Source organism: Meleagris gallopavo, chromosome 7 (assembly GCF_905368555.1).
Source record: "Meleagris gallopavo chromosome 7, MGAL_WU_HG_1.1, whole genome shotgun sequence".
Lineage (NCBI taxonomy): Eukaryota > Metazoa > Chordata > Aves > Galliformes > Phasianidae > Meleagris > Meleagris gallopavo.
In genome coordinates, this window is record NC_139410.1 from 13,096,205 (window position 1) to 13,113,478 (window position 17,274).

Here is a 17,274-nt window from a genome sequence, read left to right on the forward strand (position 1 = left end):
ATGTGTGTATGTATAAATATATATATATATATATATATATCATCTATTTACATGGATATTGAGCTTGAAGATCATTTGCATTATAAACAGAAAATCCTGAAAAAAAAACTGTTGGAAAGCCTCTACATTCACAAAAGGAATCCAGACTTTGAAAGCACACCTTCTCCAGAGATACAAAAAATAAATGTGATTGAGAACTGAAAGCCTTCAGTCTAATGAGATGCATACATTTCAGCCTACAAAAGATTTCTATGAAAAAGGAAACAATTGGCAGTGACTTTAAAATTACTGTTACGACATACATTTGACAACACCATAAGCAGATTTTAATCAATTCTACAGTAGGAAAAAGCTGTCCAGCTGGAAGGCAGTGGAAGTTTCCCCTATTTCCTGAAACTAAATCAATTCTGTGAAGCCTTTTAAAAATATTAAACTGCGCACCTCCTACCTAAAACGCGTTTAAGTACTAAGAAATGATGCCACTCTGCATTAACGAACAAAATATAAAATTAAGACCAACTCTTCTGACACGTACTGAAGGTCATGCAGGAGCAATTAACACAGTTTCAAGTAGATACACTGCAGCACAATGGAGATTGAATTAGAAAGAGAGGCAGGTTTAAGTTAACTCAAGTGCTTTGAAAATAATGACAAGTACTTAGAGCAAAATCTGTGTTTTGCACAAGAAGAACTGGGTACACCTACTTGATGGATGCTCTGCCTTTGATATTGCATATGCAGTACTAACAAGTTTATATTCATCACATGGAGCCAGAGCATTTGGGGAATCTACACAAGAGATTCTTTATGCATTACAATTAGAGAATCTTAACAAAAAGTAATCTTTTCCCCAGTGTCAGTCAGTGCATATTAAAGGACACCTGATGGAAACCATGAGAAAATAAAGGAGCTTGCTCTTGTTTCCAATTTTCTTTTAGAAAATTATTTCATCAGAAAGTAGCTGACAACACTAACGCATACAGAAGAGAATAGCTAGTATGACTTTTCTTATTCAGATGTCAGTGACAAAGTCTGAAAGTTAGTCCAGCTGAGCTTCCCATCTGTGATCCCCAAATATCTTTGACTCTTAATGAGAAACTTCAGTAGAGCAGTCTCAAAAGTTATTTCTTCCCCACCGAAAACTGAAACTTGCTTTTAAATTTACCCTGCCATAGAGGAGACCTCTTGCTCAACTGGAAAGCAGAAATAAGTGAACTTCCCACTGTTCGGTAGAAAAAGTTCTTGATGGTGGGCTTTACCTCTGCTGGCTTGCCAACACCAACGATAATCAATTTGCCATCCTCCAAGCCAACAAGGATGTGGCTATACTCTTTGGTAACAGAAATGCAATGAATTGGCAGTCGCATGGCTAATGGAGAGATGCTCAGATTCAAGCTGAAATGAACAGAAACCACAGAGCATTAAATTACATTATATTTTTACATATTGAAAAGCATCACATTGCAGTTGAGACCACGGTCCATGAGATGCACTACAAAACAGTTTCCCAAGGATTCAGTTTGCAATTTTGACCATTATGAAATTCCACACAAAGATCAACTCATACATTAGAATACAGCTCCAATGGTAAGGGGCACAGGAGGGTCATACTGAAAATTAAGGTACTCTCATTGGAAGAAGAGGAATATTAGTCCCAGATCTGTTTAAGTGACAAAGATCACTCTGCAATGGAAGAAGAACTGTAGAAGTGTAGAAGAACTACATGAGTCACTGTAGCTGATGAGCTCCCAGTGACTAACCAAATACACGAACAATCACTGCTTGCCTGTATCAGACACAGCTCTTCCTAAATTCTGTTAGTTCCAGGCTGATGGTTGTGATAAATGCCTGCAGGGAAAGGGACCTGGTACAACTCCTAATTTTTTACATCCTCCTATCTTAGTTCTCCTTAAACAATTTTTTTTTTTTTTTAATACACAGAAAAACCCACAATTTTTAATACCAGTAGCACAAGGAGAACCCACATTACTAAATAAACCTCTGTATTTGCTTCTCGATAAGAAACTCAGAAGTATATTACCTGTAGAGATCTCGTATGGAAAGAAATCCCTGTAAGCTGCCCATCACAATATACTCGCCAGTCACACACATATCTGACACTTCTTCCTTCAAAGTCTCAGAACCCAGATGCTTTCCATTGACAGAATAGAGGTGTAATGCATTCTTATCCTAAATAAAAAAATAAATCCATCACAGAGGGCATGTATGTATTCCTGCTCCCATATGGAAGTTTTTGGAATTACTCTTCATTAACTCTTGACGTAACATGATAACATCATACCCATCCTTGTAATCAATCCCAAATTTTCTGGAAACATCCACAGGCTTAATGGACAGGTCCGTTTTTTGATGATTTTTCTTAAGGAAGAAGAAAAGAGCCCTCTTATCTTCAGCACCCTCACCCCACCCCCAAATCAGGAAGCAGAAAGGAACATATCTATTTTACAGAGAGAACTTTTTGGACAAGACAATGAATTTTTGATGTATTAAAGACACAGCTAACACAACATCTTAAGTTATTCCAGTTTTGCAATACCTTGGTTTCATCTTTACCCATCATTCAAGTGCAACTAGTATGCCTATGTTTATAGTACATTTGTCTTCCAGGAAAGTTCCCATCCTCATAGAAATTATAAGTTATACAGTTAGAGCAACTACACAGCTACTCAGACAGAACAAGTCACACTGTGAACACTATAGCTGCCTCTCTGAAACAAAATTAAGTCACATCAGCATATTCCCTGGGCATCTTGCATCTAAAACACAATGCTCCCCTTATAAATGTCTACTTCTGTGAGTAGTGGAGCTGGAGCATGTTTCCCCTAGTTAGTGCATTCTTAACGCATCTTCCCTGCAGGTGTTTGGAGATGTTCATGAAGCTTACAGCAGCATGGTGGGTCTGTGATTCATCTTTTGAACATATTTAACTAAAATCCACAAGCAAAATAAAAAAGAAAGACATGGTATGGACAGAAATCCTATAGTTAAGGAAACGAGGATAAAATCAGGCACATTTATGATTAGATGCCTTCAGCAAAAGCAGCAGATACTCCATGAACCTAAGTACCTCCTAAGTACCTTAAGAGTGGTCTTTCCTTCTATGCTGGTGTGGACAACAATATGGCCTTCCCAGGACACAGCCAGATTGGGAACAGTCAGCAGGAGGGAACTCTCACAAGGTGGTCGCAAAGTTCTCATGTACTGACCTTTCCGAATGGTGCGGATAATAACAGTCCCATCCTGCAGAGACCAAATTTAGGTAAGCTGTTACTCATCAGCAAGCTCTGAGGTATATTACACCAACACATAGAATGAGTATTTATTAAAAAAAATGAAGTATTTTGAAAGTACTTAAAGTCAACTGTGGATTAGGACTTCTGAGCATTAAGGGCTCTGCATGAAGAATCCTTCCCCTCGAGGCCACATAGTAATGGCATGTGAAAAAACAAATCCAAACAGAACAAGAGGAAAAGGATAGACAACAAATCAGCCATTTTTACAAGACACATTTTTGAGTAGGCACTGTTCACATTAGGTAGTCATAGCTCAGCAGTTGGCCAGTACAGTACAGAAAGGCAGAATACAAGGAAGCTGTAAAGAGCCTTTGGGGTTAGGCAAACAGGGAACAAGCTGTTGCAGAATTGTTTCTGTGAGAAGTTCGAGTACTCCAAATAAGTTCACACACTTTGAAACTCATCAGTGCAAACTCGCTTGACATAATAGTTGAAGTCTATGCTGTGTAGAGTCTCTTTAGAGACCACTGACTTAGCAAGGGAGATTACACGTATCTTTTTGACACGCAAGACTGAAGAAAAGATTGTGAAATAACATTTTTTGTATTGTTCTTAACATCAAACACACTGTAGGCTTGGACTGAAGAGGTGGCAAAGAAGGGAAAGTATAAAGATGCTTACCCTGGATCCTGACACAGCCATGTCCAGCTCAGTGCTGATGCCAACACTTGTAACTTCATCAGTATGCCCATAAAGGATCTGTAATGGCTTAGGTGTCAGGCCTACAGGCACTCCTCCCTGAGAGTAACAAAAAGTGCAGTGACATTCTCTTGCAGCTGAAGGATAAACTAACATAAGTTTCTGGTACCTTCAACGTTAGCTGTGAGATGTGTATATTTGACATAGGCCAAAACCAAAGGAATAACTCACTCATTTCAATTTATTGCCTATGTCAGCAGCCCTATTTAGTGAAATCAAGAAATGAATGAACATACAAGCATTAAGTAGAGGTGAAAGACAATTTCTCATTCCTTCAGATGATCAGGTGTGCAAGGACCACAGTGAGCACTCCAAACATTTGTTCACCCACTCACTACTACTTTGTTATCTGTGCTTATTCAATTCTTAATATTTTAACCTGGAATGAAGCCTTGCCTTCATAGACAAGGTCAAGGAAAATGATATCTACTTTGCTTAAAAACTAAATTAACTCTAATTTTCTAGAGAAAAAAAAAAGGAAATAAAACTTCTAAGTGACTGCCACTGGTATGATATACAGTGAAAATCTTGCAATAATAATCACTAAAAATAGTGTATTATTTTGGCCACGATTGCAGGGTGTCAAGATGATTTAGTACTTTTGCTCCAGCAAGTATACTATCAGCATACAAAGATTTGGTCAGGCCAGTTCTCAACCAAGATCTGTGCTTACAGCAAAGATATAGTAAAGAAGGTATAGTTCTGCAGAGTCTCCATTATAGCTAATGTGAGAGAAGTCTGACTGCCAACACCAAGTCCTGAAATCCTTGATTACACATGAATTGCAGAACAAAGAGTTGGGAAAGATGGCAACAATGCAGAGCAGAAGAGAAGTGGCAGCATGCAGAACACTACTGCCATAATGGAAATAATATCACACTTTTAAGTACACTTTTACAGTGTGAAAGCATTAAAGAATTCTGAAATGCCAACGTAATGTAGAACTAGTTAAACAGACTAGTGATATCTTAGCTAATTCCTGGTTTAAGTCACCAGTACTTTCCACAGAGAAAATGCAATGCTAAAATGCAACTGTTAAAGCTGTTAAACCTGAAAGAAGGGAAAAATCAATGAACCATCACAGCAAGACAATGAAACAGAAAAGGATTCAGAAATTGTGTTTCAGAGTAAGCCTAAATAACATACCTGCTGAACTATTTGCCATATCATACAGGTTGTATCTCTAGATCCAGAAATTAAATGAATTCCACAGTAATCTATCGCCAAGCAGGTCACAATATCTAGATGAAGGAGAAATAACAAGAACTTGATGTAGTTTAATTGTAATTTCACCACAGTGTGATGGTGAACATGCAGACTGTCCACAGTGTAGCCTCATTTACAGTCAACATGAAGCATTCTACTATGCTAGTGACTGATGAGGCTGTATCAACCAATGAAGCCATTATACAACCAGGTGCACTATTGTGACTTTATCATCTTTGTTCCCTAACAGTACTAGTCAAGTTTTATTTTAAAGCTACATTAAATTACTACAGTGACTAAAAAATCATACTCATCTATTTACATATAATCACAGTTCAGGTAATAATCTGTTCTTACACTGCCATTCTGTTACGATTGCTGCACCTGCCAGTTTAGGTGCATTGGTTTTAACTCTTTCAGAAATACAAACATCAAGATACAATACATAAAGCCTTCCATTTCACTATGTAAGGAGTTACTAACCCATGTGCCTGATGTGCTGTCCAATCAGCTTGCCTTTTGTAAGAGATGTCACTCTGATGCTATTGTCCCAGTGTCCTCCACTAAAGAGGAGTTTCGCATCATGAGATACTGCAAACAACTTAGAAGTGATCTCCAGTCCTGGTGCAAATGGACCACTCATATTGCGCTGTGTTCTGTAAGCAAATAATGAACAATTGAGAGTGAACTTGGTTCAAATCTTTTTTTAAAATTATTGTATCCTTAAAAAAAGAAATTCTGTAGAAGAAATCTATTGAAGAGGCTATAAATAAATAAATGATGAAATTCTGCCCCCTTGATATCCTCAGCAAAAGTGTCAATGCCAAGAGTGGAAACCAGATTAAATCATGCAATTTATAATTCTGTACAAATAACTAATTACCCTAGTAAATAATGTAATTTTAAAGTAAAAGAGGAATCTTTTCAAAAATCTGGGAAAAAAGACCATTTACACCTTCACTGTATTTTAAGACTGTATGAAGAGCATTCATCTCAAATTCCAAGATGATGTTTTATAATAAATAATTACAAAAATAGAAAGAGAAGTAGCTTTAAAAATGAAGAGTCATGAAATGTCACTTACAGGACTCTTTACTAGAAAGGCAATATTAAGCACTAGAAGATGCATACCTAGATAAAATTCAGCCAAAGAAAACAATACAGTCCATTTATTATCAAACAATTACTCTATTTTAGTACTATAGATGCATTCATCTGCATGTCTTCATCATTTGCTTACTTGGGATTTGTCACTGTAGTATCTTTGATGAATGTAAAATAGTTGGAGATGTTTTTATCATAAGGCAGCCAACCGTGGGTTCCAATAATGCAATTCAGACTTGCTGTTACCTGAAAAAGTTAGAAAAATTGATGAAACCCAGGGACTTTTTCCCTAGTATTGGAACTTAAATAAAATAAAAAAAAAAAGCAAAGCAGCACATTTTGTACCTATTTATTTTGACTGCTGGCACTCTCCAAGATTAATATTGACACACGCAACTTACCAATATCTCTGGGCTTCCCTGAGACATAAAGGAACGTGACTGATTCCTGGGGACAACAGCTTTGACAATGGGGACACCATCACTGATTCCCTAAGAGAAAAGATATAGTTTTGATTTGATTATACACAAGAGGTAAAGGTCAATTGTGAAATCTGTGAAGAGTTAAAACCTAAATCCTCTAATCAAAACTAGGCCTGTAAAGTACAGTTGGGATTGACACACATATACTCAAGTTCATACAGTTATACAGCATCACAAGCACCAGGGCATAAACCCTAGCTCTGTCCTATAACAGTGAGTTTGTTCACCAAACCTAGTGAATCCTCAGGTACCATCAGTGTTGTTCTTAGCTTTCATGATTTAGTTGTTAACTTAATACCCAAACAAGACTCAAATTCATGTCCATCAGATACAGATTTATGGGATTCAACTTCTATGAAACTAACTAAAAAGATACTGTTCATTTTATACAAATTGCACTTTAAAGGATTTTCTTCAAATAGGAAGCAAGTCTACTTTCATATGGCTTACGGCTTTTTGTTTCAAGTAGATCAGAAATCTCAGATCAAACTTAAAATATCTTCAAATAATGCATCTACCTCTATGAAGAATGACTTCAGTTCAGTGAGGTGTTGGAAGAGATTCAGAGTAGAAGTATCACTTCTAGTTAGTCTTTGTACTACCTCTTCTGCTGACAACCTCTGAGGGTGGGGTTCCTGGAAGACAAGATTTGAAGAAGCATCAAATTAGATACTTACCAAATTGTTCAAGTCATATGAGGCACTCAACTTCTTTCAGAAACAAAATGAACTTATTTTGAAAATGCTATGTTAAATTTCCTCACAATGACCCTTGGAAATGGTAATGTGGAAAACTTATTTTTCACAAGTTCTCTAACTCAGTTGAATTTAACCAAAGATTTGACTGAGAAGGAAAAGAGCATTACCTTCAACAGCTGACAGGGAGTTTGTCCAAAATTGTTTATCATCCCTTCTAAAGCTTTCCTTTCCTTCTCATCTGTTAGAGCATCCAAATCCACAGCCCCTGGATTGCAGCCAGAAAGAAGGGCAGATGAAAAAGAATAGAAATCAAACTGTTTATGTAGAAAAGATTAGCAAAGAAACAATAGAAATTAATTGCAGTATCCCACAGGAAAGCCTCCAAACTATGCATTCATATAAAATACAACCTGAACACACCACTGTCTCTGTCAGTGTGTGAAAAGCAGATTTTTTTTACTTGTCAAATGGATTTAATGTACTTCATGCATGCAATGTGTTACACAAAAAAGCCACCTGAAATTCATCTTTGGTATTAATAAACTAATATTCATTCACAGTATTTTTTACTCAATTTGCATCAACTTCTAAGCCTTTCCTATGAATGCATTTAGGCATGTGAACAACAAACTGTATTCTGACAAATACAAGTTATGCTTTCACATTTCGTAATTCTCTTGCTTTACTATATGTTACTACATGGCACGAGCACAAATCAAGTGCTTCTAGCTAATACTGAAAACCCACAATTCTGATAACAATGACAGGAAAGTAAGTGGACTGCTTTGTACCTTCATAAGTACAATAATAGAACACATTGAGTGCTTCCACTGCAGCTGGTCCCCTCTGCTTATAGCCAAAAATCAGATCGATCCATTCATGAAGATGAGCAGAAACATACTCTGATTCCTAGAGGGAAAAAAACACTCAGTAATAAGAGTGTTGCTCCTTCTTGAAGTATTTACCGATTTCTGTGAAAGAAATTCCTAAAATAAGCATATGTACAAATTAAGTGTACACTAATGTATGGGGCAGAAGCATAGAATATGGAGTAAGCACGAACTGCCAGGTAAGAGGGAAATTTAATATGAAGCAACACGTCTAGACTATTGAAATGCAGATGTGAAAGGCAAGGAAAGCTGCTAGTTCTCTATAATTATTAAAATTCAAGCGGAAGCTTATCACCCAAAGTCATTTAATTCTGCATTATCTCCCCTAAGGAAGCAACACCCAAGTCATCAGCATCCTTAGGCTCTTTCCTTTTTTCATGCAAGCATTTTATTTACATGCACAAAGCTATCAAGTGAAAATTCTTTCCTTATAATTATTTCATGCATAACTACCATCTTACCAGAGCCTTCCTATGTTTATAAATGAAGTCTTCTGGGGAATGGGCCCACTTGGGGAGAACAACATCATTTACTGCTTCTTTGGATATTTGAAGCTGACCCAAGTTAAAGCCTAGTGAGAATTTTGAAGAATGTTAAGAGTTACTACAAAATACTTCCAAAATCTTGCTTTCTCAATAAAGGTTCAAAGGGTTCTAAAGAATGCAAGGGAAAATTGTTGAAAAATTCTTAACATAAAACTACAATAATTCTACCACAGACATAGGAGGCTAAGATCTACTCTGAATCTTTCAAATGTTAAGTGATATGGGATAATAGTTACACAAAGCATCTGAGTTAGAAAGCTGCAGTCTTAATCTTAAAAGAAGCATTAGTCATTTACACACGTATCAGAAAAACATACTTGCATTTGCTCTATTTTATCAGCACTGAAACTTCAAAACATTTCAATAAGATTACTTGTAAGTATGAACTAATAGGTTTAAGTTATTCTAGAACCAAGGGTTTCAAGTCTTAAATTCTACCAGCTTTCATAACAACAGCCCTAAATATTTAAATGACTTTTGAAAACATGACTTGAGTGTTGCAAATTTTAGTAACTTACAACTCTAATAACCATAGCTACAAGACCAAATTATCAGCAGCACAAACATGCAAATCTACTTTTAAACTGCCTAATAGGAAATAAAAAGTTCCCCTGGGCAAGAAATTTGAAGAAGAAATATCTAGTAGTCTCACACATCAGAATGCAGGACATTCTTCTTCTAATCAACTTTATATATGACTGAAATAGTTTGTTTTCCCTCCCCTTTCTCTTCTTCTCATACATTTTGAAATTTTATATGGCTCTAAGATCAACTGACTTCACATGATATTGTTAGATAACAGTAACAAGAAGAAAATACACACATTGCCTGGAACAAATAACGGATGCAAAGTTTTAGGATGTCCAAGCCATCACTCAACAAATCTAGTACAACAAATACTAATTAATCTTTATTAACTTCTGCTATTTGATCTCTTTTTTTCTATTAACTTTTTTTTAAATACTCAAATGAGCATCTTTGTTCTTCTGTTAACCAAACAAGAATAGTTTTAGCCATCCTTAATCTCTCACTCTGAGTTTTAAACAACACTTAGACTACTGCTCAATGTAACTGGTCTCACTGAACAGTTTTGAAGTCAGCATCATGAATTAATTTGCTCAAGTATATTATTAGGCTTAAAGATGAAATACACCACAGTATTCATAAATGGTTGGAACAGTTCTTCTTAGAAGAGAAGTGCTCTATGCAGAGTATTCTGAGCAGTCTATTTACCATTTTGGTTTTCCAGGAATTCTGGGAAGTAGAAAAATTCTGGAATAAGTTCCTTAACATCATTGGGATTATCCATGAGTGCTTGCCAGGTAGCAGGAATAGAATGGAACTGTCGATCAGCACAATCAAACCTGGGGAACAGAGAACTCGTATCAGATTGATTACTCCCTTGGTAAAAATGACATGAAAGAAAAAGTTGGTGTTTCTTTGCTCACAATGTACCTGCCACTTTGAAGCTGGATATGAAGAGTTGTGAAAGGTTCTACCCGAATGAGGTAATGCATGACACCAGCAGCGTTTGAGTAGTGTGTCCCATAGTGAAATTTGTCAATCACTCCAAGGGGATCCTCAAAATTATCATATCTTTAAAAACAAAAGACAGCAACAAAAAATTTCCATAAATATAACTAAGCACTGCAGCTGATATACACACAGATTATACTTGTCAGAGGGAAGGACTCAAAAGAAGTTATCACAGTAATTTCTGAAAGAAAATTACATCCAGTTCTATTAAACATGAGAAAGCAAATTCTGGCTCAGAAAGTCCTTAAGCAGAAGGAACTTTGATATGATGGATCGCCCTTTGCATACCTGTTCTTTATACCCTTCCCTATGCATTTGTTATAATATATCAGAAACTGGCAAGACTGGCCCTGTTTAGCATGAATTCATACAAGAGAGAAAAAAGTAAACACATGAATAAGCTGGATATTACTGAAAGAATTTGTTTCCTGCAAGACTGAAAATATCAGTTTGTGTGTGACCATTTCAAGATGTAGAGATGCCAATTTTCCTCTTCTACTGACAAACTCACTCTACAGTACTATGCCACCATCCACTTGATATATTCCTCTGCATCACAAAGCTAGTAAGCAAAATTACAGTTGAGTACTGCTAGAGAATCAGTTTCATTATAGTCAGGGATAGACCCCAATCAAAGCAAATTCCCCATGTTCCAATTTTTATGAAGAAAAATGGTTTTGCAGGAAGCCTGACAAGTGCCATCTGGTATGATAGCACTCACTCCTCACACTAGCAAAAAGGAAGGATAGATACTGATATGTAGGTGTAAATACTTGTCATTCCCACATAGAAAGGAACTGCTGGAAGCAATTGAGTAACATTTTATTTCAAAGATAACCTACATGTAAAAAAAAAAAAACAAACCAGGAAGCACAGATCTAGCTCCTCATCAGCATGATTTCACATTCTGTACCTTGAAACAGATACAAAACACAGCATCTCTCTTCAAACTACTAGACTGAATCTCTCTACAGACCTTTTCATCTCCCCAGAGTAAATCTCAATTTACAACAGTTCTGTCCTTTCAGTGCTGCATGAGCTAACCCATCTGAATAGCGTAGAAACAAACAACTGTCAAAACCTTTGAAAAAGCATCTAGGATGTTAAATTGTTAGATTTTCAAAATTTCAGTGTCACTATTGTATTTTTAAATACATTATTATCATAGAGTCTCAAATGACAGAGAAATAACTAAGTGCTCAAATACATACTTTTCTTTCACAGCCTTAGCATTCTTTTCATTTACCACTCCAATGGGTTTGGATAGATCCCTAAAGACTGCTGGATTATTCAGATCCAGTTCATCAGATGTATAATCTCGTAAAATCCAGGGGAACTGAAAAAAAGTAATGAAATCAAACAGATTAAATCCATCTTTAAAAAACAGAAAAAATACAAAAACTTCTCAGCAAAAACTTAATAATTACCACAGGATATTGAGCAAGATCATTGTAAGTTCGTCCTGCCATTGTGTTCAGCTGAATAAGGTAGTCAAAGTTGGATATTTCTCTATTCACCCATTTCTGAAGGACAAAATAAAGAACATGGAAGCAAGTTACACATCAGTATTTCCTCTCTGCTGGAGAGTACTATCAGCAAGTAAAAAGCACTAGACTATGAGCATGGTATGAATGTTCAAATTTCATTTCTCAAAGTCACTGTTATTTCCCATTTGATTTGATGATTATACTACATTGTACAGAGTTGGTACATTTCACTGAAATGCATTGATTGTGCTGTATTTCATTGAAATCATGTCCTTGGTTGATAACAGTACTGTTTTAAAATGCAACACAGCAGACAGCTAGCAGCCTTAGAGCAAAAACAGGAAGCAAAATAGGAATGAAACAAAGAATACAGGAGAACAGATATTGAAAAAACTGGGAACTGAACTTTGAAATCCATTAGAGATCAAAGGTCAGAACTTCGAAATTTTTCTCCCATTGGTTAATGATAGAATATATAAACGCATGTTGTCCTTCCTCCATTATTCTAGTTTAAACCAATCAACCAACAGAGCTGTGATAAGAAGGATTAAATAGCTTTGTGTAGTAATATGGAAACATTTCACTACAGAATATACAGATATACTACATAAATATACAAAAATGATACTTTATGTCCTTGGGAAAAAATTAAAAATCAAGTACTCCCAATATTTTTAAAATTCTTATGTAAGAACTGCCTTCCCCTCCATCATTCCCTCAGAGAGGACTAAGATTGTAGGATAACAAGATAGAAAAATCAATTAACTGTATTTAGAGAAGTCATCCATGTTTAGGGTAATATCAATATGTCCATATTTTACTTTTACAAGTAAAAAACCAATTCCCTTAAAACCATACTTCCTGCTCAATCTTCATACATGCTTTGTTGAAAGCCTCGTCCTGAAAAGACGGCAGGGAACATAATTTGCTCATGTACTGAGAGAAGACTGAGAATATACGTAAAAGACCACAGACCAAAAGCAAATCTACTACATGTTCTCTACTCTTGTTGGATAATTTGTAATAATCACATCAGCACCAGACTATTTACGTGGCATAAACCCAGTAACTGTGAACACAAAAGACTGCGATTCTAAAAAAATACGCATGTGGAAGTTTAGACATCAGACTGGCAGTAGAGAAGTTGGCAGTTGCCATCTGAAAATGTTAAATAAAAATCAGTACTCAGGGACATATAGAACTCCTTCAAGAAGCCAGATAATACCATTTATGCTGAAGTTTCATACCTGCATTAAACCTGAAGCTTTAAAGAGCTCCTGAGGAGATCGGGTCCCAGAAATATTTGGAGAACGCAGTGACAATATTCGACTGTATACTTTGTTTCTTACCTGTTCAAAAACAGCATAAAAATATATATTTTAGACATTGAAGCTGACAAGTACACAATTTCACTGTTAGTTACAGTGCAAAGCAAATGGAACATGGTTACACTTTAAACATTTGCCTCTTGGTGTATAAGCCTTTGGACACATGGATAAGATATCCTTCAGTTTCAGGATATACATCGTGAAGTGACTTTTGTTTTGATGCTACAGTAAAAAAAAATTCCACTAAGTAGTCCTCTAGGAAGGCTGCTGTTCAAATTAACTTTCACTATTTTTCTTACAAAACTAACACAAAGATTAATTTACTTAAGATATGTTTTTCAGCTGTTATTCTTTTCTTGACTGTTATGTAACTTTGCTTAAGTCCTGATATTCATCTTAGTTCCACATTCAGTGGATCATTTACATTAATGCAGGAGAAAAATATAAGTTCATTAATCGTAAACCACAGAACACAATATTATTTCTAACTTTGTGATTTAAGAAGTCTCTTTTATTAGTAATTAATTTACTTAGAATATTTTTTAAGAGTGCAAGAATCACAGAATCGTAGGGGTTGGCAGGGACCTCCAGAGATCACTGAGTCCAACCCCCCCGCCAAAGCAGGTTCAAGACATTCAGATTACTACTGATGTAACTTTAGTTGAATTACAGCTCTGTATCACTAAAAAGAGACAGGAAAAGTCTTGTTTTATTTATCTTTACTCAGTTTTTAGATGTCAGACTGAGTTTTTTGGAGGCTGCAATTTATCTTCCTATAGTCTTTAAGCCTAGTAAATAATTCACCATTAGTGTGCCGGTTTCATGAAAGACACCAGATACAGATAAGGTCAGTGAACTAAAACTTGACACTTGTACTAATAACAGTAAACAAGAAAATTTGGCAAACACATACCTCCTTATTGAAGTTGATGAAGTAGTTAGTTTGATCCGTAAGGAAGATCTCCAAAGCTGACCTCCTCAGGTTGTACCGACGCAGATGTATCTCTCGAATTTGAGAAAGGTGCCATTTGAAATCAAAACCAACCCCTAGGAAGAGCACTTTGATTACTGATTTGGAATCAAAATCTTTTCAAAAACTTTCCTTACTCAAATAATGCAGTATCAAACACCCTACAGTCAACCATAAAAAGCATTTTTTATACATGGCTTGGTGAAACATTTTGCTTAGAAGCATTACTAGCCTCATCTGCTCTACTAAAAGAGAAAAAAAAAAAGATAGGAAATAACTGATAGGATGAAGAATTTGGTTTTGCTTTCTGATCAAAATACATATGAATGTATTTTATTGATGAAAAATATGAACTGAAACATCTTTGCTATCTTAATCAGGCTCAAATAGAAGCTTCTCTGTGTAGACTTCCCGAAAGGTTAATACCTTGATCTATACTTTCTCAAATTCTACCAACAACAGTCAAACATTTCAATTTACTGTTTTCATGCTTAACCATGCACATTTAAGTTCCTTAAGTAACAAAAAAAAAAAGCCATTAATTTTTACATACTGTTACTTAATCATTACTTCCTACTACTTAAAACTACAACTTACTGCTCTTAATCAGCACGTAAGTGAAACATGTCACGTAGAACAGAAGTGCAGTTTAAGAAATAAATTAGAGGAAATAACATTATGCTCATTAGCAACATTGTCAGCAAATAAGTGATTATTTTTATAGAAATAATTGACATATGAGCTCAGTTTGTGTAGTTTCAGATTATTTACTCTAATTGGATTGGTCAGAGGCTGACCTCCAGGAACAATATTAAGTACAGATCCACACCCTACCTTTTTACAATTCGTTTGGTGCCAAATCTCTACTAAAAACAGAATGCTGAATTGCACTGAAAATAAGAAGCCATTGATCATGCTCACCCTCCTCTTTTTCGATGCTACCATCAAAGAAATATAGGTGCTGGGTAGTGACCTCCAGTCTGCCAGGTATCACATCAATTATAGTAATGAGTTCACAGTTTTCAGACAATATTAGTTTTTCTTTCTGACTCTGTTCATCCTTCTCATCCCTACCAAAAAAAGCACTAGGTGTTAGGAGTTGGGTAGGTTATACAGTTGCTTAGATATTTGGTAGAAGTACAGCTTAGAAAAGAATCAAATTTGAAAGACAAAAAGTTTCACACCATGCAAGATTATATGAAACCACTTCCATTAGCATTAAAGTGTCTAGTAGTCTGGTCTGAAACATTCTTAACACTGTTTTTTGGGCTCGCTATTTCAGTTTCAGGCACAATGAACTTGACTTCCTCTGAAGTACAAAAACCAACAGGTTGCATTTCTTTCGTATTGAAGGTGCTTGAGTGATCTGGCCTGAAGCTAATTCCTGGTTCCTGTTAATAAAGTGAACTTCAGACATATTTGTAGCAGTGGTTGATCCTAAGTCTACAGGGATGCTTTCAAAAGTTACTGAATGTTTGCTTGCGAAGTACAAGAGAATTCATCAGTATCACTCAAAAACACACCTGCACCTCTTCTAGGCTTCAACAGCATAGACACATAGGCACATGCACAGTAGCCAGAGTGAATGGAATCAAGCGTTTACCATCTCTACCTCCTTGATCCCCACCTCTCTTTTAAGAAAAAATAGAGAGGAAGAGTCTCCTAAAGTTCATAAAGGAAGCATAGCTGGTCTTCTCCCCTGAATGAGACTATTAGATTACACTAGTTAGATTATTTATGCTATGCAGCTGACAGCCTGAACAGCTCTGGCATCCCTGGACAAGAGCTGGTTCCAAACTGGTCCACACTCTCACAGGTTAGACCATCTCCTGAGAACAAATGCACAGTGGGAAGCCTCAACAATCCTGCAGCCTCAGACCAACTGGGAGCAGCAAATCACTCATGTATCCTCACAAATGCTTTCTCTGTACTTAATACACTCAGACTTCCTTGTCCCTGGTGCTTTTTATGCATCATTGTTTATAATGAGAAATCTAACAGCAGCTTTTCTGCTACACAAATTACTACAAAACCCTGGATTGGACTATTAAGGACAGACAAACAAGGAGGAAAGTTTTGCATGCTAATCAATTCTTGAAGTTGATTCCCTACTCCTTCCCACATACAAATTACATAAATGAATTTCAGCAGTTCATTGCTGTTGCACTTACATATTGGAACTGGCTGCTGTGTCTTCTTCTGGCAGTTCAAGCACATCATCTTCCAAGTCACTCACTTTTACCTGCTTCACCACCTCCAGAAGCAGAGACTCACTAGAGGGTTGTGTCTGGTACACACCTATTGTAACAGGTATAACAGCTCAGAAAATTTTTTGCTAATCCATTTTTAGAAAGCTAAACTACTGAGTGGACCTTCTACTGTTGAATGCTATCTTTAATCAAGAAGCAACTTCAGAGTCTTTCAATACTCTAGAGGGCAAGCAGAACATTTTAAAAATGCTCCATGAATTACATTCAAGTATATGTCAAGTCAATTGCTAACAGTACAATTCAGAAAATAATGAAATTTGACCGGTATTCACAATACATCAAAAAGATTAAGGAACATTACAGCGAGAGCACTACAGCACTAGAACAGGCTGCCCAGAGATGCAGTAGATGTTCCAACCCTGGAGACTTTCAAGGCAAGGCTGGATCAGGCCCTGGACAGCCTCATCTAATTATAGGTGTCCCTCTTCATTGCAGGGGAGTTGGACTGGATGACCTTTAACGTTCCCTTCCAACTCTAAGGATTCTACCATCCTATCTATGTATATAAGTTACCTATACATACAGAAAAATAAAATTTACATAACTATATGAGGGAGACAGAAAAACCTTAAAAACTGTATTCTAATGCAGACATCTCCATTAAGATATTCTGTAGTGTTTTGCCAGATGCTCTTACAGCATGCAGGTTTTATAGAAATGCACCTTGGTGGGTTTTTCTTGTTGTTGTTTTTAGTTAATCTGGGTTTACAGGATCCAAGAAAGATATGCAGCTGCGTATTATAAA

General features: G+C 36.2%; 1 protein-coding gene across 7 annotated transcripts in view; it reads right to left on the reverse strand.

The window, feature by feature from the left end:
- The window catches only part of NBEAL1 (neurobeachin like 1), an 80,075-nt gene that overhangs the window by 7,115 nt on the left and 55,686 nt on the right, over positions 1 to 17,274 (reverse strand). For 5 of the 7 annotated variants that reach the window (XM_085227704.1, XM_085227699.1, XM_085227702.1 and 2 more), the window contains 20 exons: positions 16,431 to 16,557; positions 15,181 to 15,329; positions 14,203 to 14,336; positions 13,209 to 13,310; positions 11,902 to 11,997; positions 11,686 to 11,810; positions 10,394 to 10,534; positions 10,172 to 10,302; positions 8,855 to 8,964; positions 8,295 to 8,412; positions 7,671 to 7,768; positions 7,324 to 7,440; positions 6,725 to 6,814; positions 6,460 to 6,569; positions 5,703 to 5,875; positions 5,160 to 5,254; positions 3,936 to 4,052; positions 3,100 to 3,261; positions 2,042 to 2,190; positions 1,166 to 1,395 (listed from right to left, as the gene is read on the reverse strand). In XM_085227704.1, the coding sequence (XP_085083830.1) occupies positions 1,166 to 1,395; positions 2,042 to 2,190; positions 3,100 to 3,261; positions 3,936 to 4,052; positions 5,160 to 5,254; positions 5,703 to 5,875; positions 6,460 to 6,569; positions 6,725 to 6,814; positions 7,324 to 7,440; positions 7,671 to 7,768; positions 8,295 to 8,412; positions 8,855 to 8,964; positions 10,172 to 10,302; positions 10,394 to 10,534; positions 11,686 to 11,810; positions 11,902 to 11,997; positions 13,209 to 13,310; positions 14,203 to 14,336; positions 15,181 to 15,329; positions 16,431 to 16,557 (2,574 nt within the window). The remainder of the gene's footprint in view (positions 1 to 1,165; positions 1,396 to 2,041; positions 2,191 to 3,099; positions 3,262 to 3,935; positions 4,053 to 5,159; positions 5,255 to 5,702; positions 5,876 to 6,459; positions 6,570 to 6,724; positions 6,815 to 7,323; positions 7,441 to 7,670; positions 7,769 to 8,294; positions 8,413 to 8,854; positions 8,965 to 10,171; positions 10,303 to 10,393; positions 10,535 to 11,685; positions 11,811 to 11,901; positions 11,998 to 13,208; positions 13,311 to 14,202; positions 14,337 to 15,180; positions 15,330 to 16,430; positions 16,558 to 17,274) is intronic. The other 2 variants (XM_085227705.1, XM_085227703.1) reach the window with 1 other exon arrangement.